Source organism: Rhodnius prolixus, unplaced genomic scaffold (genome assembly GCF_049639745.1).
Source record: "Rhodnius prolixus isolate KJV_2025 unplaced genomic scaffold, Rpr scaffold_2, whole genome shotgun sequence".
NCBI lineage: Eukaryota > Metazoa > Arthropoda > Insecta > Hemiptera > Reduviidae > Rhodnius > Rhodnius prolixus.
In genome coordinates this window covers 3,536,042-3,559,123 of record NW_027411592.1, presented here as the reverse complement: position 1 = coordinate 3,559,123, position 23,082 = coordinate 3,536,042, and the positions used below count along the sequence as shown (strand labels likewise).

Here is a 23,082-nt window from a genome sequence, read left to right as displayed (position 1 = left end):
ACCCACGAACTGTGATCGCTTAGATTTTCTTTGGTGAATTTTCCACCGGAAATGACAATGTTGAGGTTCTCTGAGTGGCAAACAGTGGTTGGGCGTGTGTGTGTGTGCAGCTACGTCTGTGTGTACGAGTTTCAGATGTCCTGCCTCTTTGGGCGAAAAGAAATTTTCCCAAAGGTCAAGTACCTGCGGTTTTTTTTATTTAAAAAAATAAAATGAAAGGTGTGGTCTAAAACTTTGCTGAATGCTTCAATTCAATATCTGGTTATAAGTGCCACCACAGGACCCACCAATTAGATTTTCAGTAAAATCAGCCAATTGGAATTATTATTTATAAAATCTTTTTTATTTATTAATTTTAATTTTTTGGTTGGGTTTCCTCCAAACGAATTAGTTTAAACTATTGTCTTAAACTTATTTTAGGGAGGGCTTCAAAGGAAAGAAGCTAGACTCCTCTCTGTTCAGCTGATTCAGTATCTTCAGTGTTGTGGATAACTGCACAACATTGTTGTGGATGAAAAATTCTAACCAAAATGGGGATCTAGAAGGGTTTCAATCAGCCGGTAGTGCGACGGAAGTTTCCAGTTTTCCAAAATTGTCTTAGCAACAGCCAAAAAGTTGCACTTGAACTGAGACGACGTTTCGTATGACGTTTCAATTCATCTATTTGTTTGAGAGTAAAAGCCTTTTCCAAGAGTTTCGTCCACTTTGCAAACTTGTGAGTTAGAAAAAATCAAACAGTTTAAGCCCAGGAATACTTAATTTCATACTTATTGCATACATTATTGCTGCAGTTTCCATTGTTAAATTATTTTTTCGGTCATGGACCAATCTCGTGAAGTTTGGGCCATAACTTGCTATAAATCAAGTGAATCAAACCCACGTTTGAAATCGATAAATGTTGCGAAAATATTCTTCTTATTTCTATAACCCAGACTAATATTTACTATTGAATTTAAAACAAAAATATAGTCAACGCATCCCCTTCCTGGTCTAAACCCGCTTTGTTCTTCAGGAAGTATTTTGCTGTTATTTGCCCAATTCACTATACGATTTGCTAATATGGACGTGAAAAGTTTGACAATACAATTTATTAAAGCAATTCCCCTATAATCATCGCAATATAATTTGTTAACAAAAGTAATAATACCTCCACTAGGGCGGCGGCCTTTTTTCAATATTTTAATAGCAATAGAATTAAATTCCCCAAAATTACCTAACCAAGTGAGTTTAATTATAGACTGACTAGTTACAAAAGTTTCCGTGAAACATAATACAGCGCTACTAGGCAGAAAATTAATGAACTCCGAATCTATATTAAATAATTTGTTAAACCTTTCAACATTCCAGAAAATTATTGTAAATTTATTACCAGAGAGAGGCTGATTTGTTAATCCTTCTTTTAATTCACATTTACGTTGAACATATTCCCTCTGATCTGTCCTTTTCTTCAACTCTGTCTTCTTTTCCGGATCCTCTTTTTATCCCCTTTTTTTTCCTTTGCTGAGCGGGGTTTTGATGTCAGTGGCCGACGAAAAGTGTGACGTTTCTCAGCAGACTCTTCCTTTAAAAAACCTTTTTGTAACTCAACCAACCCGCATAGCCACGCCCTGAAGAAGACAATATATTTGTCGAAACGTTGGCTAAAAGACGAGTTGTTGTTTTTATTTGACCGAATCCTCGCCAATCTTGAATCCTTAGTTCAATAATTTACGGTCACGAAACCTAGATATTCATTAAAGACACTATTAAAAATTACTATGTTGTGTATTATTATGATTCGTTTTAATCCAAATATATTGTACAGAAGAGAATATTTTTCAGTGATGATTTTGTTTTCATTAGAATAATTGAATAATTGGAAAAGTTATTATATAAGGGCTGGAGAGTGCTGAGCCTAATTGTACTGATAATGAGTAATTAGATAATAATTAGTAATTTATAGCGGGTAAAGTACATGCACAAAGAAGCGGGCGTGGCTTCCTACTCTGCTAATCTCCACTATGACAAAACCACAGAAAAATTAAACAACTCCAGAGAGAAAAATAGTTCATTAAATTATCAATAATTAGAAAGCTGTTGGTTAGATTTTTCTCAAATTTTCACAAATAAAACAGAGCACTATATTGCTACACTATGCACATTTTCACACGGATAACTTATACAGAAACCAACTTATGGCCTAAACAATCAGACGCGATGCTAACAGTACGACTTGCAAAACCAAACTCAGCATTCTTCAACAGTATTATTTACTAAGTACCAAAACTACAAGAAAGTAAAGAAATGAAGCTCCGTAAGTGACTAAGAAATATCTGAGAAGAAAAACGATTAGGAATATTCATGAGTTTTTTCCTTTTGCACGTTAATAATCATGTTATCTCGTCTAGGGGCGTTTCGCCGTTTCGACGAAGATGAAGTAATTCCTTGAGCAGATCTAAGACTGTGTTTTGCTTACGAATTAGTGAACATTCAGACTTTGGCTTTTAGAAGGAACGATTAAAATTTAAAAACTAAGGATCTAGTGCTAATCTCTCTTTAAGGAAGCTACAGGAAAACAAACTGATCCACAGATTCCTGTAGCTACGTAATGAAAAAAAAATATGTCCCGGTTTGATTATCTTTGTTTATACATTTTAATTGGTAAGTTTATTTTTACTAGATTCAAGAATCATGTAACCAAGAGTGGTCAGGCTGAGATTGTGGATGGTAGATGGGCAAAGGGTCTACATACCGGAAACGCAACTCCATTAGTGGAGCAAAATGAAAAAGATTTCGCGGGGTACGGAAGAAGCGATGAGGAATTTCACCGAGTAGTGGAAAACTTCATTAACAATGCTAATAAAGTGGCGGGATGTTGTTTATTTTATTTTTTTTTTTTGGCAAGAGTTGGAGAACATAAAAAAAATATGAAAGAAAAATGAAGATAATTAAACAAAAATTCCATAGGTTCTTTCTAATTTACCAGGCCCTAAAAGTTGTCGATACCGAGTAAGCGAAAACATCCTTCTACTGCCCAGTATTATGATAACGTAAAAAAGTTTGTTTATGCAGAAGAATTCTTGTCTGTTCAGAAGTTAGGGAATTTTATAAACCAAACTCGTTATATGCTAACAATGCTCTCTAGCTTCAGTCACTGGGCAGAGAATGAACAGTGGAAATGCTTTGAAATCGATATTCCATCGCGAAAACCTTGCTCAAAAAAGTGGGAAATCCCTACAAGTTCAAAGCTTATATTTGGTTTAGATACATCAGAATCTCTCAATCGGAGCAACCGCTTTATAGATTTTTCTTTAGACGTATCTTGAAAATAGCCCCAACGATTTTCTTTCAATATAACTGATGCTCTTCGGTATCTCCAAAACGATTATTTGAACGACTTTTTAGGGTTACTAATAAAAGGGGAGCGGGAGGTTAGACGGAAGTTGAGGAATGAACAAAGCCATTATTTGAAGCAAATTCCATGATCGAAAGTGCCAGTTTGGTTTTTAAGTTTCCTGATTGCCTTTATAATTATTACACTAGCTGATAATAATATAATTATAATTATGATATAATTATTACACTACATTTAAATTTGTTTCAAAAGGTATCCTTATTAGAAAACTAAAACTTCCTTCTGATTTTGCTTTTAAGAAAATTCATTTCAAGGAAGTCCTAGGGGAGGAGTAAATAAATCCCTTCAAAGTGTCGTATTAGTGTCCCTTCAGTGATCTAACCTGAGAATGAGGATTGCCATCAAAGTGGCGAAAATTGGAAGGTTTTCAGTGAACTAGAAGTGTGACTGTATAGATCAGTTTTTCCGAGTTTTTCGTTATTTTCCAGCCAGTCGCCAAATGATTTCATTTGACTAATGTTAAGCTTTTCACCTGCAAACTTTCTTTTATGGCATATTGATTTTAGCAGGAAACAACGGCAGACGTTACGCTACTTTCAACAACACTCGATACTAAAATAACAAGAAAGGAAAAGATATGCAAATCATTTCATTGAATTCCAAGTTAATGTTTTAGTATTGAGTAATAAGTTGCTGAAATTGCGAGTTTGACGGAAATCACTTGACCGCAAATGTGAATCTACCTTAACGATTGCTTTTGAGCCTTCGGTAACAGTCAACTCAAAGAAATAGTGACTTCCAGCAAAAATGAATTTAAATTGAAACCTACTTAGATTAGAGTAAATGCTGAATTTATAGAAACCTGGAGAATTGTGGTGAGAGAAAGAGGTTACCAACAGATTGTTTACAAACAAAGCAACACTTTCAGAAGTAAGAGAAATTACTACACTAGGAATGATAGAAACTAATGTATTTAGTATAATTTTATAATTATAATGCCAATGATGTTGTAAATTGCAAAATATCACAATCATAAAACTGAAGAGATCTTATTCAGCGAAGCAATAAGTTTGTCGGTCCCTATGAATTATTAAAGCTCTACGTGGAAGTTACTTATTCCTGCGACAAGTGACAGGAAGTGAATATATCTGAGTGGGTTTTAGGTCGATGACGCTGCAATATTAGTTTTCTCGGTAAGCAGTGGTTCTTTAACCTCAACAACTAGACTCTAAGCACCATGCTATTAGCCTCAATGGCGATATATTTCTAAATAATACATTATTTTCTTTAAATAATAGAATGTATTTCGTTTTATACATTGCTTCGTGCGCAATTAGCGAGAACTCCCGTGTTGCAATGAAATTATAGTAGGGTGAAAAACACTAAGTTTCTTGTTACTTTCATTTAATAGTATCTATTTTAAGTTGTGTTTTCCCTTTTGTACAATTATATTGTATAATGTATTTAGTCTGCAGATTGTAAGTCTCACTCCCATGCTACAGCATGTATGAAGCAGTCAATAAATAAATTAAAAAAATAGCGGTGCGAACCCATTATACAACTTTCTACTGCTGCAATTATTCTAAATTAGAAATAGTTCCTGTTTCGGGGTTATGGGAGGGCAACAGTTTTATCGTCCTTTTCGGCGTTTAACACAAAACAGTGTTCACTATTTCCAGGATTTTTTCACCCGACTTTTGATGCCGAGGAAATTTAAAGTGCGATCAGCTTGTATAAAAAATAAATTAATCGGTATCGATTTAGTGGTAAACAAATACCTTAAGTTGCTGTCTTGGGTGCAAAGCATGTTTAACGAAATTTGATACAATGTAACTTTCCCAACTAGTTGCCATAGAAGGCAATGATTATCGCAATAAATATATTTACTAGAAGATAAATAGACAGTGAATGTTAACAATGAACGAGAAGGTTTTCATGTCGCTGGATTTTAACAGATTAAAGTTTTTTCTCATTGGATTAAATTTCATCTGGGTCAAAGCGGATGAAGCTGGGAAAAGAGAGTGGATGTTTGTTCTTCACTTGATCTTTTATTGTTGGAACGGTAATACTAATAGTGGTCTCCGAATAAGGAGACTTGTATCAAGTTCAATTTTATAGCTTTGTTCGCGGAACAATAATGTAATTAGATCTATTTAAGTAACAAAACAAGAGTTATCATGGACTATGGGTTCAACCTTGAGTTATGTGTTCAACTTAATTACAAGTATATAAAGTTTAAGAAATTTAGCTCCTTGTTATTCATGATATTATTCTTGCAGGAAGGTCCCATGTTGGAATTATTATTAGAAAAGCAATAAAAATTACCTCTATTCATAGACAGGAAAACAAAATGGTTTCATTGTTAAGGGGTAGCAGAAAATCACATGAATTTTTGGCCACGAGGTCACTTTTGTCCAGTTTTGTGCCACAATCCTCAAGAAGAATTTCAAAAGAAAAACACCTGAATTTTCTTTATGTAGGTAAATTTAAATGTTTGGTATTTGAGTGGCTACCCTGTAGAGGGTGTTTGAGAAGGGATGACCGTTAGGGGTGGCAAAAGGGTTGCAGGTAGTAAGAGACATTCTTCACTTTATGCATGACACTCTTTATGTATTTTATGTTTTGCGAGTTATGCCTTATGTCAAGTGAATAAACTAAACTTATGTTAGATTGGTGTTTATTCAAACCGTTAAGTATTAAGTATATAATAATTATTGTTTTGTGTTTTAGTTTTTTGTTTTCTCTCATTTTTTTTTTTAATTTACATTTAATAAATCCACGCCGGCGTAGAAATGTTATTTTTTGGTTGAGTTTTGTAGTTGATGGCTTGTAATAGAGAGTGTTTTGATGACTAGTGATAGAGAGTGTTTTGATGACTAGTGATAGAGAGTGTTTTGATGACTAGTGATAGAGAGTGTTTTGATGACTAGTGATAGAGAGTGTTTTGATGACTAGTGATAGAGAGTGTTTTGATGACTAGTGATAGAGAGTGTTTTGATGACTAGTGATAGAGAGTGTTTTGATGACTAGTGATAGAGAGTGTTTTGATGACTAGTGATAGAGAGTGTTTTGATGACTAGTGATAGAGAGTGTTTTGATGACTAGTGATAGAGAGTGTTTTGATGGCTAGTGATAGAGAGTGTTTAAGTGAGCGAGGGAGGGATGAGAGATTCGTTGAAATAATAAAAGAGGGTAATTGGTGTTTGACTATAATATAGTAAAGTAGTGCTTATTTTTCTAGGTGGGCATTACGTCTAACACCAAATTAAGTGTCGTGGATTGAGGAAACTAGCAAACATGCTTAATAGAATCTCATAATTAGCAGTGAATAAAATCCAAGACCTAGATAGGGAATCGAACCCAGCCCACAATACATATGAAGCTTTGCGCGGGCCTTGCCTCTAACCTCTCGGCTACCGTTGCGCCGTACTGATCCACTACATCGAACTGATAATACTTAAATCTAAACATTAATGATATAAGAACATGATATATTCTTATACAGGGTGACCAAAGTTATATGCTCCACCCACTTTTTTTTTAACGGCGGGAAATTTCGAAAAAATAAAAAACAAGTATTTAATCATTTTTGGTTTATTTTCAGTGATTGACCCATTTTTTTAAACCCCTGTATCTCGAGATACAGCGTCCAACTTTTGTTTTTCAAATGGAACGTTATATTTTTTGTTGCATATTTTTATAGTATTTGAGCTCCTAAAAAAAACAAAAAAAAATTTTTGAAATCGGTCAAGTTTATCAAGCCTATCCGTTGATTGTGCCCATTTTGAACGGATTTTTTTTAAAAAAATAACGTAATTTTGACAATAAACTGAAATTTGTTTTTCATATTTTAAATTACCATAACTTTTGAAAAACTTGACCGATTTCAAAATTTTTTTTTTGTTTTTTTAGGAGCTCAAATACTATAAAAATATGCAACAAAAAATATAACGTTCCATTTGAAAAACAAAAGTTGGATGCTGTATCTCGAGATACAGAGGTTTAAAAAAATGGGCAATCACTGAAAATAAACTAGACCAAAAATGATTAAATACGTGTTTTTTATTTTTTCGAAATTTCCCGCCGTTAAAAAAAAAAGTGGGTGGAGCATATAACTCTGGTCACCCTGTATAACTAAAAAATAGATAAAAAAATATATATTTCATTCGGTAAAGTTCTGTTCAAAAGAGTTTGACAAAGATAATCGGAATGTCAAAGAAGTGTTAAAAACAAATTTCTACAGTAGAATTATTAATCAAAATCAATAGTAAACAAAATAAACAATTTTTAGAAATAATAATGTATATCTACATCAGAACTTCCAAAAAAAGCCATACTATTCCTCACACTGCTTTACAACTCTGTCCTCAGAACGACGCACTTTCCTACTCTGTGGAAATTCTCAATCATCAAAATGATACCAAAACCGACGAAACCCATCACTAGTATTACTTCCTACCGACCAATCTGCTTACTACCACTTCTTTCCAAAATCCTCGAAAAGCTACTTCTTAAAAGACTTTATCCTCTAGTGTCAGAACAAAATATGATTCCGGATCATCAATTCGGATTTCGGAGACATCACTCAACTTCTCACCAGGTGCTTCGCGTTGTAGACACTATTGCTACCTCCCTCGAGCGAAAGCAGTATTGCCCGAGTGTTTTCCTTGACGTCGCTCAGGCGTTCGACAGGGTGTGGCACGAGGGACTACTGTTTAAGCTGAGGGAGATTCTTCCTCATACTTACTACCTCATCCTCAAATCTTACCTAAAAGATCGATATTTCAGAGTCAACTGTGGAGCAGCAGACTCTGATATCCGTCTAGCTCGAGCTGGTGTTCCTCAGGGCAGTGTCCTAGGTCCTATTCTTTACTCCTTGTATACAGCAGACATACCTCAACATCCAAATACTATCCTCTCCACCTTTGCTGACGATACTGCTATCTTATCTCCACATTCCGATCCCCTTATCGCTACACGAACTCTACAAACACACATCAACCACTTACAGGACTGGCTTTTCAAATGGAGAATCAAAACCAACGTTACGAAGTCTAAGTTTATAGTATTTACTCTCAGACGGAAAATCCTACCTCCTGTCATCTTGAACCAAACTCCTATACCAGCTGTGGACAAAGTACGTTACCTTGGACTGCACCTAGACAAACGGTTGACATGGAATCCCCATACTAGATTGAAAAGACAAGAAACTAACCAACGCTACAAACTTCTCGCCAGACTACTTGACAAACGTTCGAAACTTAACCTACATAACAAAAGACTCTTATATCTAATGTTACTGCGACCCATTTGGTCATACGGCATCGAAGTATGGGGATCGACTAAGCGTTCCAACTCACTACGCCTCCAGACATTACAGTCAAAAATACTTCGAAAACTTCTTAACGCTCCGTTCTATGTATCTAACCTCACTATCCATAATGACCTCAAAATTCCTTTCATTACAGATCTTGCTAACACTCGTTTCTTCAAATTTCATTCCTCTACAGCAGCTCATCCTAACCCTCTCATAGATCACCTATCTTCCTCCACATTACCAGGTAATCCTCTAAGGAGATTGAAGAGAAGATGGCCTCGTGATCTTCTCTTATCTTAAGCACGTTACTGGAGTGGCACCACTGGGTGCCTTCTCCAATCATGATTTCCCGTTATTTCTTTTCCCTTTCACCGTATTTGCTTGTTGCAACAACTGTTGCAGTGGTAAATTGCAATAAAAGATCTAAAAAAAACATCAGAACTGGAAAAATTAATTAAACACATGAAAAAAATAATACCCTGCAAAAGATTTCTGTGCTTTTTTACTGACACTAGAGGGCAAAGAGAAAGGCAAATGGAAGATTAACCAAGAAATTAAATGAAAATATTCCCATTTAATTAAATTCCAATAATAATTGTCCTGAATATATAAAAGTGAAATCAATTAATATCGGGCATCTAATAGCTTTCTTTGGACAGAATGTTTTGAGATACAATACCCTCTCTCCTGACTTTTAGTACTTGTGGGGGAAAAAAAATTCAAATTAACTTCGTCCGTTCTAATAAAATGAAATGAAAAGTTTCAATTTTAAAAATCATTTTAATAAAACTAGACAGCCTATTTAATTTATCAGGAGATCAACAAGTAAGAGAAGTTCTATTAAGATATGAGGTGCAAAATATAGATACGAAGTTCTGTAACTGACTGGGCAGAAGCGCAGGATGTCCTCAGTTTCCTTACTTCTCATTACATTTAGCACAAAGCTGCTCGCAGTCAATTGTGTGCATTCGACCGTGAATGCAGGATTGATTCAAATTAACAATCCTAATTTGACTGACCAATTCAGCTTCAACAAATAATCTTTCCATGAGAAATAATTAACTTCGGTGTCTCTGGAAGAGAGGCAGCTGTAAAGAGAATTGCATTTCAGAGTTACAGTCCCTTTAGGCAACAATAATGAAAACGCCCTAGATTGCATAATCTTGGAGATATAGTTTTAAGTGGAATTGATCTCCAAATATCAGTGGTGGCTTTAGAGCTTTAGATCTCTAATCGTGAGTGGCTGCAACAGCGAGGGAAAATTGAATCTCAGTTTTCCAAAAAAACACTTTTCCTTTATTGTTAATTTGCTCGAACGAAATTACATTTACATAATTAATTAATTGAAGCAAGCATGTTGATTATGTTGCTAGGCAACTAGGTCTACACAGAATTTCTTAAGTGTACGTGTTTGTCATTGAACGTGGAAGACGGTAATTACCATACGAAATGTGTATGTGTATGACTAAACTCTAAGTAACATAGCGCTTGTGAAACTCCTTCGCAGGCTGCATGAACGCTGAGAGACTGTCAGTTAGATGTCCCTATTCTATGTACGATTCCTGTACGAAATATTGGAGAAAAACTTGCTCGTTGTGGGGAGAATGCTCTTTCCACTATGCTATCTCACTTAGTTAAAAATTCCATTCTACTGTACACGTTGAGAACATGGTTTACGAAAGCGAAATCAACAACTTGTACTTAGCAAACTGCACCGTTATTTGATGTTAAGGAAATCTCTGAGATGTTATTTATTGGAAAGTGGTCGACACCATAAGCAAGCGTTGAGATTAAAGAAACATCAATTTCGCACAGCTTCCAGTTTCACCTGAAGAGCTTCCAACAGCAAGCTACCACTTTCCTCGAGATTACTAAATAGCAATCGTCATCACTTGAAATAAAATCCGCAGAAATTTTCCATTAATTTCCACATGCTCTACTCTGTATTGCAAAGTTCTTAATATAAAGAGACACGATTTATCAATTTGATTGTAACTTAACAAAATGTGGGTGAAAATTTCTCTTTAAAAAATGTTGAAGAAGAGTTCAATGGAAAAAGAAAAGTAATATAAGCATATTGAAGAAGGTATTGGATTTTGTGGGAGAAAGATTGTGGCAGTACCTAAGGGAAGGAAATGGAAAGGGTTAAATGGTTGAAGGGAACGTGTGTTGGAGTGTTTGTAAAGGGCTACACGTTCCATCTGGTGTACGCACGACAGGCACATCTCACCTCAGCATTTTGGTAAGAGACCCTTAACAGGTCACTAAGGGTTCGTCCTCCACAGCCTTGTTCCGGTCTGCGCCGACATCACTGCCTATTGAAGGAGAATTAAAATTTAAAAGGACGAAACAAGCAACTCGACATTGTCAGTGGGTCGGGCGGTAGCATTCTCTCCTCCACAATAACCAGAATACTGTCTACTTCGCTTGATACTGAAATCTCCTCATTGCAGAAACAAACTCGTCACTAACTTACCACATTCTCTTCGCTAAGTGCGTTTATAAAGGGAAATCCACTTAGCTCTCAAAAACTATTCGTTCAAACTTATTTAACTTAAAGCACTCCACAGAGCTTAATCTAATTATTATAACATTTTACTTCTCCCCAAATTTGTGTCACATTTTACAATTTAGGTGAGACCAAAGAATAAGTATTCTTAACTATTTTTTTTAATTTATATTATATTTAATTATATATACATAATATATATTACTTGTTCCTGTAATAAACTGCCATAGATACTGTGGAGGGACGTCACAGGTCCTCCAGAACCCCAATAAAATGATATTCCTTTAAAATAAAAGAATAAAACTAGTACTGGCCAAACAATGTACTGTAAATAGTTTGTCAAGTTCAAATTGGAATGCCAAAAAGCTGTTCTTGACAATCGAACATTCTATGCTGTGACATTCTTCCAGATATTTCGGTCTGACATTTAAATACAAATAAATATACAGTTGTTAGAATTATACGCTGTACTGAAACGGAACTGTAAAGCAGAGTTTTACTTCATAAGAAAAGTGCTAAATTCCAAATCCTAACCTAACCACATTTTCAACTATAGATTCCTTTGAAGAAAAATGATTCCAAAAGAAGCAGTAGCTACTCTACCAGTATGTAGTATGTACACAAAGTTTAAAAAAAACATTAGAATCGTTTTTGAAGTAAATTAATCAAAAGTGAAGAACCTATTCTGTATATGACATAATTATGTATTTAACTTAATAATTTTACTAAGATATTTAATCCTAACCTATATTAGATAGCTGATGACGTCTCTCATTCTACTTCAGGGGGAGGCCTCCCCTATTCCACATCCAGGAGTTCCCATATGTGAATTTCCCTGGGAAAACGGAAATGAAAGTTGTAGATCTACGTAATTTGATTTTTTTTTTTTGGGTGCCTCAATTTTGAATAAATATATTACTTATTACTTTGGGTAGTTAAAGCAAACAACAAACATTTGCTGAAACGAACAATCTTCGTCAACAATCAACTCATTTTTCTTGAGTTGGGTCGCTGAAATCCACGCTGTCCCATGTAGGTTACCCTCCCTGTTGCATCATTTGAGAAGAAGAAGTTCAGAAGTTGAGTTACACCACCAAAAGTTGAGGACTTCAGACTAAGAGAGCAACAATTTCAGCAATCCTTTCATCTGTAACGACTTATTAAAATATGTGTGTGTGCTTTCAATAAGCTATAGTTACGGTGAAGCCGTATACTTGTTCCAAATATTCAGACTTTGGGTTAAATAAAATAATTAATTTTGCATAGCCATCTATGTGTACAGAGTGTTGGGGTTACATCGAGGGAACAGCGGGAATCAAATACCCCGCTCCTTCACACCTAAACCTTCCAGCTAATAAATCGGCGTTTATTCTGAAGAGATTAGCGCGCTCTGCAGTAAACTGTGGAAGGTAAAGTATTAATTAAATCTCCAGCAAATATGTTTTCAGCGATTAATACATAATTCAGCCAAAATTCTTCTAAATTGTGTTGTACTATAGTTGAAGCTTTAAAGGAATATTTTACTCTTTCTCTTATGGAAAGCAAGTAAAAGGAGCGCTTTTCTGCTCAGAAGGTTCAGGAATCTGAAGAAACTTTCGGCTCTGTAGATCAGAAAGGCAACCAACGGCGCACATTTCAGTCCTTTTTCTTGACTACGACTAGTCTAGGCAGAGGAACAGATACTAGGTTCAGAATTTCAGAGAATATTAAATTCATAACTCAGATCCATCTCTTACATCGACCTCTGCTAAAGTTTCTATATAGTTCTCGTCTCCTTCATGATCGCTTCTAGCTGCCAGGAACTGTTTGGTCTCACATATGACTACTTCCATTCTCACAACTTGGTCATGCCATCCCAGCTTCCGAGTCTTCAAAATTTGCAGCGCTTTTCCGTATTGAAGTGAAAATATTTATAATGCAGTCCCTCCAGTTTTGAGACCATTAATTACTGCTTTGAATAATTTATACTTTTGGTAAGAGGTTGGCCGTATACATCCTGGAGCAACAGGTCCAAACAAGTCAACTTGGCTTCCAGCTGCGCCTGTTAATTTCGAGACAATGTCTCTACTGTTAGCGCTTCCCGACCACTATTATAGGATGATCACCAGCCTCTTGGCTTCCTGTGGCATCCCGGATTGGAGCGGTCACATTTTACTCCCCACCCTCAGGGGATGGAGAAAACATCATCATTAAAATTTGCGATAAAAGCAACGCTAGAGGCTAATAGAAACAACAAATCTAGAGAAAATAATTTTCACGAACACTGGCTTTGTGGTGAACCAATTAGAATAGAGCATATAATCAATTGATCAAGCTCGTCATATCGTGATAATTTACACAACAACCTTGCAATAATAATGTGCTGGCAATGCTATTATTGGCAATTTTATTATTGGGCCAAATATTGGTATTCTTTTTGTTCTTCTGCCAATTCGTACATCAATTACTCATACCGGTTGTATAACTTAAGGTGATTTATAGAACTATTTTGGTATTCGCGGTGATAATATTTGAGTCGGTTCAATTCTGGGGTTCAAATGGATTTTTTGTTCGTTACCAGTGAATTCTGTTTTGCGTCTAAACGGGTCTATTGGCACTCTATTGTCAGGTGAGATGCATTTCCTACAACAACCCCAGTTGATGAAACAACTCCTGGGAATTTCTAAGAAGAGCGGCGTCAACCAGAAGTTTGGGATAACTATACCAAACCCCTTCCTTCAATGCTCTCCTTTCCCACAAATGAGGATATCCCACCCCAGACCAGAGACTTGAGGGAAGTTCTGTAGCATGAGATGGTAGACGCCTGAACAGGCATAACCATTTCCTAGTGTCTAGTGCAAGCCTCAGCTAGAATTCCCAACTAAACTCTAGCTAGTCTAGCTAAATGCCACAAAAAAAAAAAAAAAAAAAACTGAAACAAAAAGTAAACTTAGCCTGAATTGTTTGAATGTGGTTATGCTCCGAACAAATGAACAAATGATTATAGTATGCGTGCTAAAAGTAACAAGTTTGCTTTCTGAATCATTAATGTAGATTTTATATTTTCAGATACTCCATTTTGTCCGGCCGTTTGGGACCAAGTGCTGTGCTGGCCACCAACTAAAGGAGGTCTTACATCCACACAGAGTTGCCCGAATCATCATGGAGTTGATCCTTCAAGTAAGTGTTGAGATGCTATTTAGAAGGACATCTTTGGACATCAATTCTTGATTTTGAGATTTGATATTTTTATTCTTGAGTTAAATAGTCTTTCAGGTCCAGGTATTACCTGGAGGTTCCTCAATGAGTCTGATAGGCAAAACAATGTTATACCTGAAAGATGAAACGTAAGCTCTCTCAGTTGAAGAAGATTGTCCAACCTACCTTCATTAGAAGGTGCAAAGTCCCTCAAGTTCACTTAATTAAAGGCAAAGCGTTCCTCATGTTTCACAAGGAGTGAAATCAAACTAAAAGTTTGACGGGAACCAGAAGCGCGGGAAAAATAAAGGTAATTATAATATGAACAATATGAACGAACTAAGGTAAAATAAATAACACTTAGTAGTTACCAACTCTGAGCTATATTTAGTCTTCCTTTCACTAAACAAACTAAACGAACTAATGAGGTGTATGACGGATGTGAGCAGTGAGGAATCATGGTAGTTAAAATGTTATTTTGAATTCAGTACATCCGGTTATCCAGGCAATTTGTATATTTGTTTGGCATTGGGAAGAGCGCAACAATTTCCTCATTCTTCTCCCACTCTAAACCATTTCGTCTCCTTACTCTTCTTACAGCGGTATCAATATCCGTGGGTCTCTTCAATGGCTTCCGAAATTTCTGTCTTAATGTTAACAAATTTAACTGTAGACTGTAGGTTGCTGAATGCTGAAAATATTTCTGATTATAATTAAAAAAAAATCTTTCAGTTTTGACAATAGGATACATATGTATTCGAGAAAATAGAAACTTTAGTCGATTTTGTGAGTTTCATTATTGTATTTTTAAGTGGTTAGACGCTGTTTAATTTCTCACAAATTTGGCTAGCAATATAACTTCAAGTACAACTGTTTGTAACAGTCACAAGAAATTTACTGTATACAGTTCTGTTAGTCGCTAATTAGTAAAATATTAATTTGACTGAATTTGAGAGGAAATCTAAGTTAATTAATTAGCTCTAAAACGTAAGTTTATTTCTTATCAAGGTAATTTAGCAAAGTGGATACATAATTAAGTACATTACTTAAATTAATTTTTAAACGCTGTTCAATAATAACGCTCAAGGTGTTCAATTATTTAAAAGAAGTTTGTACATTTAATCAGAGAGCGAGAATTAGCACATGCCACCCAGTGGCTTTAATCGAGAAGCAGATCCAATTTAGGTAGCTAATGGCCATCGGCATATGTTGTTCTTCCTAAAAAATAAATAAATATTTAAAAAAATTTGCGGAATAATGTGAATGAATTTTGGAATAATGAATTTAATACAGCCCATTTACAGCACACTGCGCAAAAATTAAAATTAGTATCAGCGGTAAAACTGTCTGGATGTTCAGACATGTTCCTTTTTGTAAGTTTGAACGTGGAAATGTTCATCAATTTTGCCTGGATAATATTTTTGAACTCCTCGGCATTCTCACAATCACTTCACTGAATGCATAAAGACTCTTACATACATTTTCTTATTCAAATTTTCTAATGCTAAATTATTGTAAAGTTTTTCCCCCCAAAAAAAACTTTACTTACACAACTAATGCCTGCCACTAGTTATTAAATAATATGGGTTTGATTAACTAATAAAACTCGCTAAAGTTTGTAAGTAATAACCTGATTTATTCACACATTAACATTAACTAACATTAACATTTACAAGCAACTAACGCTATTCATTACAGTCACCATTTACAACAGTCACAACAGTTTACTGTTACTTACTCACTTCGTAACGCCACAAAACTGTTCCCCGACTGACCACTGGTCCGCACTGCACCGAATTGCACTAGTCTCAGCTGCACTAACACAGCTCTACTCATCAACTGACTAATTGCCCAACTAGCTACCACTGAAGCACTCCGCAACACTGACTCTCCAAGACTAACTCATAAACTTGACTAATAACTATAAACTCTAATAACTCCTTAAAACTTGCTTGAAACTTGATTAACACTTGATTAGAAACTCCCTTGAAACTCTTCAAACTCAATTGAAAACTGACTTCTCCAGCTGTGTCGGCCTCCTTTTAACTGCGTGCCTCCCTCCAACTGGGACTGCCCTCCTCCAACTCTCTGAGCATAAGTTTCCACGCCCTCCTGACGTTCATTGGCTGGAGAAAACATACTGCCACCACCTCAGCTGTGAGCCGCCTCCTCCCATTCTCTGTCTCTCTCCAACTCCGTCTGTCTCACTCTCACCTGTCAATCACTGGCTGGGAAACACATATGCCACCACCCCAACTGAAACCTTTCTCTTAGCTGGCTTTTACACAGGTCACTAACTCCTTGAACAATCTAGCCCTTTCCTTTCTAGTTCAAGTAAAGACCGGCCCTTTTGTCTACACAGTGGTGGCCTGTTACCGGCTTTAGTCGCTTAACCCCTAGAACAATCTAGGCCTTTCTTCTTTGCCACAAGTAGATACCGCCCCTTTTGTTTATGCAGTGGCGGCCTGTTACTGACTTTGGTCGTTCAACCTCTAGAACAATCTAGGCCTTTCTTCTCCGCCCAGGTCAACTTCGTTACATTATAGTTCATACGATTCAGTTAAGAGCTTTTTCACTTATTTTTTCGAGTTTTCAATTTCTTCTCCATTTTCCACTTGGCCTCAAAGTAAATTTGGTATTAAGAAAATGGCTCTGTCAGTTTTATTTCAATTAAAATTATCTCTCTCTTTTACGTTTACTTTAATTTCTGAAAATGAATATCTAAATGAACATAAATAATGAATACTGAGAAATGCAGACTGTATTTTCCTCCTTCACGGGGAAATTTTCACTGTATCGTAATCATTTTAACATAATTATTGTTTTCCCAGGTTTTTGTTTAATTTTATTTTAAATTTATTTTGTCTGAACACAGGGAAATGTTTGTTATAGTAACCTAATTGCTTCTAATTACGACAAAGCCGTATCCAGTCCTTCTGAGCCTGTTTGGCTACCATAACAGAAAACAAAAGCACTAACAACACGGAGCCCAAACTTAGGCCAAAAAACAGTTCCTACCATTCACCACTAGACACCAAGATGCCCAAACTGAGTAGTAAAATTTTCCTTCCCCAAGTCACTACTCTGACCCGTCTGATTGTAGAATAATTCAGGCAAAACGATTATTAAACAGGTGAAATATAAACAAATTCTATCGAGTAGTTTACGAGATAATTGAAGTTAAAAATTTCACTGTTTCAAACGAAAGCAAAATTTAACTCTAAATATCTTGTTTCCTACTCGACAGATTTTAACGAAATTTTATATAATTATAGACAAAAGTTGTCTCCATATACAGATGAAATATATACAAAATCTATCGAGTTGTTTACGAGATAATTGAAGTTAAATATTTCACTTTTTTAAACGAAACCAAAATTTAACTCTAAATATCTCGTTTCCTACTCGACAGATTTTTACGAAATTTTATACAATTATAGACAATAGTTGTGTCCATATACAGATGAAATATAAACAAAATCTATCGAGTTGTTTACGAGATAATTGAAGTTAAATATTTCACTGTTTTAAACGAAACTGAAATTTAACTCTAAATATCTCGTTTTCTGTTCGACAGATTTATCGAAATTTTATACAATTATAGACAAAAGTTGTCTCCATATACAGGTAAAATATAAACAAAATCATTTGAGTAGTTTTCGAGATAATTGAAGTTAAATATTTCAATGTTTTAAACGAAACTGAAATTTAACTGTAAATATCTCGTTTCCTGCTCGACAGATTTTTGCGAAATTTTATACAATTATAGACAAAAGTTGTCTCCATATACAGATGAAATATTAACAAAATCTATCAAGTTGTTTACGAGATAATTGAAGTTAAATATTTCACTGTTTCAAACAAATCTGAAATTTAATTCTAAATATCTCGTTTCCTACTCGACAGATTTTTACGAAATTTTAAACAATTATAGACTAAAGTTGTCCCCGTATACCGGTGAAATATAAACCTATTCTATCGAGTAGTTTTCGAGATAATTGAAGTTAAATATTTCACTTTTTTAAACGAAACCAAAATTTAACTCTATATATCTCGTTTCCTACTCGACAGATTTTTACGAAATTTTATACAATTATAGACAAAAGTTGTCTCCATATACGAGGGTCGTTTGAAAAGTCCGTGCAAAAATAAAAACTACTTAATTTTTTGGGGTAAACCTTTTTTATTTTTCAACATAGTCTCCTTTTAGGCTTATACACTTCGTCCAACGCTGCTCTAGTTTGTTGATCCCTTCCGAATAATAGGATTTGTCCAAGTCTGAAAAATAGCCATTCGTTTCTGCAATCACCTCCTCGTTTGAATAAAATCTTTTTCCCGCCAGCCATTTCTTCATATTAGGGAACAAATAGTAGTCCGAGTGAGCCAAGTCTGGAGAATAGGGGGGATGTGAAACGAATTGGAACCCTATTTCCATTAATTTTGCGACCACAACTGCTGAGGTGTGAGCTGGTGCGTTGTCGTGATGGAAAAGGACTTTTTTGTGGGCCAATCGTGGGCGTTTTTCTTGCAGCTCGGTTTTCAAACGGTCCAATAACGATGAATAATATGCACCTGTAATAGTTTTACCCTTTTCCAGATAGTCGATGAGGATTATTCCTTGCGAACCCCATAAGACAGTCGCCATAATCTTTCCGGCCGAAGGAACGGTCTTCGCCTTTTTTGGCGCAGATTCCCCCTTGGTAACCCATTTTTTAGATTGTTCTTTGGTCTCAGGAGTGTAGTGATGTATCCATGTTTCATCCACAGTGACGAAACGACGCTTAAAGTCCTGCGGATTCTTCTGGAACAGCTGCAAACCGTCCTTGCAACACTTCACACGATTTCGTTTTTGGTCAAGCGTGAGCATCGCGGCACCCATCTTGCGGATAGCTTTGTCATGTCCAAATGTTGATGCAAAATATTATGTACCCGTTCATTCGAGATGCCCACAGCACTAGCAATCTCACGCACCTTCACTCATCTGTCATCCATCACCATATCATGGATTTTATCAATGATTTCTGGAGTAGTTACCTCAACAGGTCGTCCAGAACGTTCAGCGTCACTTGTGCCCATATGGCCACTCCGAAAATTTTGAAACCACTTATAAACTGTTCTAATCGAAGGTGCAGAGTCACCATAATGTTTATCAAGCTTCTCTTTAGTCTCCTGAGGCGTTTTGCCTTTCATAAAGTAGTGTTTAATCAACACACGAAATTCTTTTTCGTCCATTTTTTGAAAATCACTCGACTTCCTCGATTCAAACGAATGCCAAACACAAAGAAATAGACCGATCTGGCTGAAACTTGGTGTGTATTCTTCCAAGAGATGCTACTAACTAAACATAACCTCGATACGCGCCAGTAGTGCTATCTCTCTGACTTTGCACGGACTTTTCAAACGACCCTCGTACAGATGAAATATAAACAAAATTTATCGAGTTGTTTACGAAATAATTGAAGTTAAATATTTAACTGTTTCAAACGAAACTGAAATTTAACTCTAAATATCTCGTTTCCTACTCGACAGATTTTAACGAAATTTTATACAATTATAGACTAAAGTTGTCCCCATATACAGGTGAAATATAAGCAAAATCTATCGAGTAGTTTGCGAGAAAAATTGAAGTTAAATATTTTACAGATTTATACATAACCAAAATTTATCTCTTAATATCTACTTTCCTTATTTATTCTTTATTCTTTAAGTTCATATAAATCTTCTAAAAGCTTCGGGACTAATCACCTAACTGGTAATGTCATTCTATCGATCACATTATCGACCATATTTTAACTCATCTAGATTCTGTTCTGTTAATTGCGCAAGAGAATACGGTATGAGTTTGTACCAGATTTTTTGTGCACGCTATGCAGCTGTTGTATCATGTATTTTCGTATTTATTGTATATTTTATTTGAATATAAAAGTTTAGTAACGTAAGCAGGCTATTAGCCCCCTACTCCAAAAAAAAAAAGAAAAAGAAAACAGTCTTGTAAATACAAGTAAACATATTTTGTAAACATTGTTTTACGTTCCTTGAATTAATAAGGCTTAATTTCCTAATTTAGGAGACAGAAATGGGTGTTTTGTTTGGGAGCTGCTAATAACACTACAAAATATTAATATTACAAGAAAGGTCTCTCTCTCCAAGAAAGTGGTTTGTTTTTGTTAGTTAGAAGTACCCATGGGATAAATCCCTTGAATGACCGGCTTCCTGATGAAAATATTTCCAGTAAAAGATGGTAATATTTAGTGCGGAATGATATGCTTTTGGGTATGAACTTCATTAAGGATAGAGACAGGAAACTTGAATGTGAGCTCTCCTAAGAGGATGTTTTGCAATCACGCAGATTTTTGATTTTTATATTTCAAAGCTAATTCTGGATTTAATTACCGGTATTTTTACGAATTGTTCCAGCACAACTCAAAAAAAAATGAAAATATAAGAATGTTCAAATTAGACGAACTAGCGACCCGTCAATAAGCTTTCCCAGAAAATCAGCTTCCCGGAAGTGCCACTCACAATGGCTGCGACTTCCTTTAAACTTGTCTGCCCATTGTTCGCGTGTAGATCGATAACGTTAATTTGAATCATTTTTCTGGGCATCAAATTTTATTTTTGGTATGAGTGTTACTCACTTGAAAGCTACTGTTGCCTAATAAGAAGATTATTTGCTTATTTCTTCTTTTTTTTCCAATATCCTTTGTCAATAAATAGAAATATGAATTAAGTAGGAAATGATTAAAAAAAGTTGCTAATCTTTCCCGGCACGTCCGCTTAAGAGAAGACAGAAGTTGACAGCAATACTCTTGTTTATCCTAACAGACAGACTTATAGTCCTAACCAACTGACTCGATGACTGTAAGCAAAACCGGAACAGTTAAGAAATGTTCGATTACCGAAATACCTGACCACTGAAAAAAAAAAAAAAAAAAAAAATCACTTAGGAAAACAACCAAATTCACTTTGCCAACAAAATCTGATCATCCGCTTCAAAAAAGATGATGAAATAGAAGAACAAATCGTCAAAGGCCATTAAAATGATTTTTTTTTTTTAGTTTTTAGCTAATTTTGATTTGAAAATAGTTCTGTTAGAATGGATCTTTACTTACTGATGTCAAATAAATTTTTAGAACAAATTTTATTCTTCAAGAAATACAAATTTTACTGAGTGAATTGAAATCCGAGTGAATGTTCACACGTCTGTTCGGGTCTCATTCTCGAGAGAGAGAGAGAACAGCGCGCTAAAACTTTCTCTGCATCCAAAAACTTCATTTTCGGTGAACATTTAAAAACGAAATTTGGTCAGATCGCAAAACAGTCTCGTACAAATATAACTATAAATATTTTCATAAATAGCTATGTTGGCATTTCCAATTGTTATTGGTTCCCTCTATTCAATATAAATTTATTAATTTATTCAGATTTTGCCCAAAGACCAAAATGGAATCAAGGAATAGAATCCATAAATTTAAATAAATTTTCTCAAATTGCAATCTCCATTAAACATGAACCGTATCCTTAATTATCTTCAAATCGCTTCAAAGTTAAAGTGAACATTTATACGGTCTAGAAATTGTATTGGATTTTCATTTTGTCTGTATGTATATTCGTATATTTTGAGATTAACTGTGCTAGATGAAAGACACGATTCTAGATTTTCGCAATCGTCCTGGTTTCAGGCAACTATTTACATCTTTACAATTGAGAGCTTTCTAAAATTTTCCAACTATTTGTGGAATTTTTAATTCATCTTTAAAGAATTCAAAATAATACCAGAATTGCAATAACATTTTGATTGCACCAAAGAACCTCAAGTTTCTTATTAAATCGAAAAGAATACCTGAACAGATGTTTCTTGTATTTTGCGTCCTTTGGCATTACTTGGATTAATAGCAAGTAAATATCAGGGCCGAGCCTCTGCGATTTAATATCAGATATGGGCTGACATTGACTCAGGAAATAGCAATTGGAAGAAGGCTAATATCATGAATATTCATTTTAATATCATTCCACAGAAATAACTTCCCTACAGGATAACCAACCACGCTTGGTATTCTATAACATACATAACGTTGGCTGTGTCTACCGTCTCAAGAACTCTGTATTCTTTTTCTATTTTTCATCCAAGGAAAAAAGACCCATTGAAGGATTGTGCAAAATATTCGCATTAACATGATGAGATTTTTTTGGATTTTTACTTTCTGTAACCTTGTAAAAAAAATTAGTGCGATCGTGCCAACGTTTGCCACCGGAAGTGGTATTTTATGAAATATCGATCACATTAAATATCTGAAATAATGTTCACATCGTTCACATAAATATAGCCTGAAAATAATTAAACTTAAAAAACGGAAATTTTATTTTAGCATGGAAGCGCCGTAGTTAGCTGCTGAAACATTTTGAAGTTTTTCGTCATCTCGTGAGAGTCATCTTGACGCCTGCAGTGTCACTTTGGCATAGAAAGATACATAGAAAAGCATAGTAATAGTCAGAAACAAAAGCACCTCGATACGTGTATTTGCAGTTTATCGTTGTAACTATTCAAAGTGAAAATGATGGCCGTAGTTGGAGGCGAAAAAAACAATAGATGTCCAATTATCTTGAGAGGTAGAGGAGCTGACGTCATCAAATGGAGGCGGCTAAATCACTTCCCAGCTAGATTCCATGGGGACGATGGCAATTTTGTGTTTTGTCATCTGTGTCTGCAGGAGTACTGTCATTATTAGAAGTAGAGTACAACCC

The 23,082-nt window shown here is 35.3% G+C and overlaps 1 protein-coding gene across 2 annotated transcripts in view; it reads left to right on the top strand.

The window, feature by feature from the left end:
- Pdfr (Pigment-dispersing factor receptor) overlaps positions 1-23,082 on the top strand; it is a 221,274-nt gene that overhangs the window by 67,836 nt on the left and 130,356 nt on the right. For both annotated transcript variants that reach the window (XM_074120573.1, XM_074120574.1), the window contains exon 3: positions 14,209-14,319. In XM_074120573.1, the coding sequence (XP_073976674.1) occupies positions 14,209-14,319 (111 nt within the window). The remainder of the gene's footprint in view (positions 1-14,208; positions 14,320-23,082) is intronic.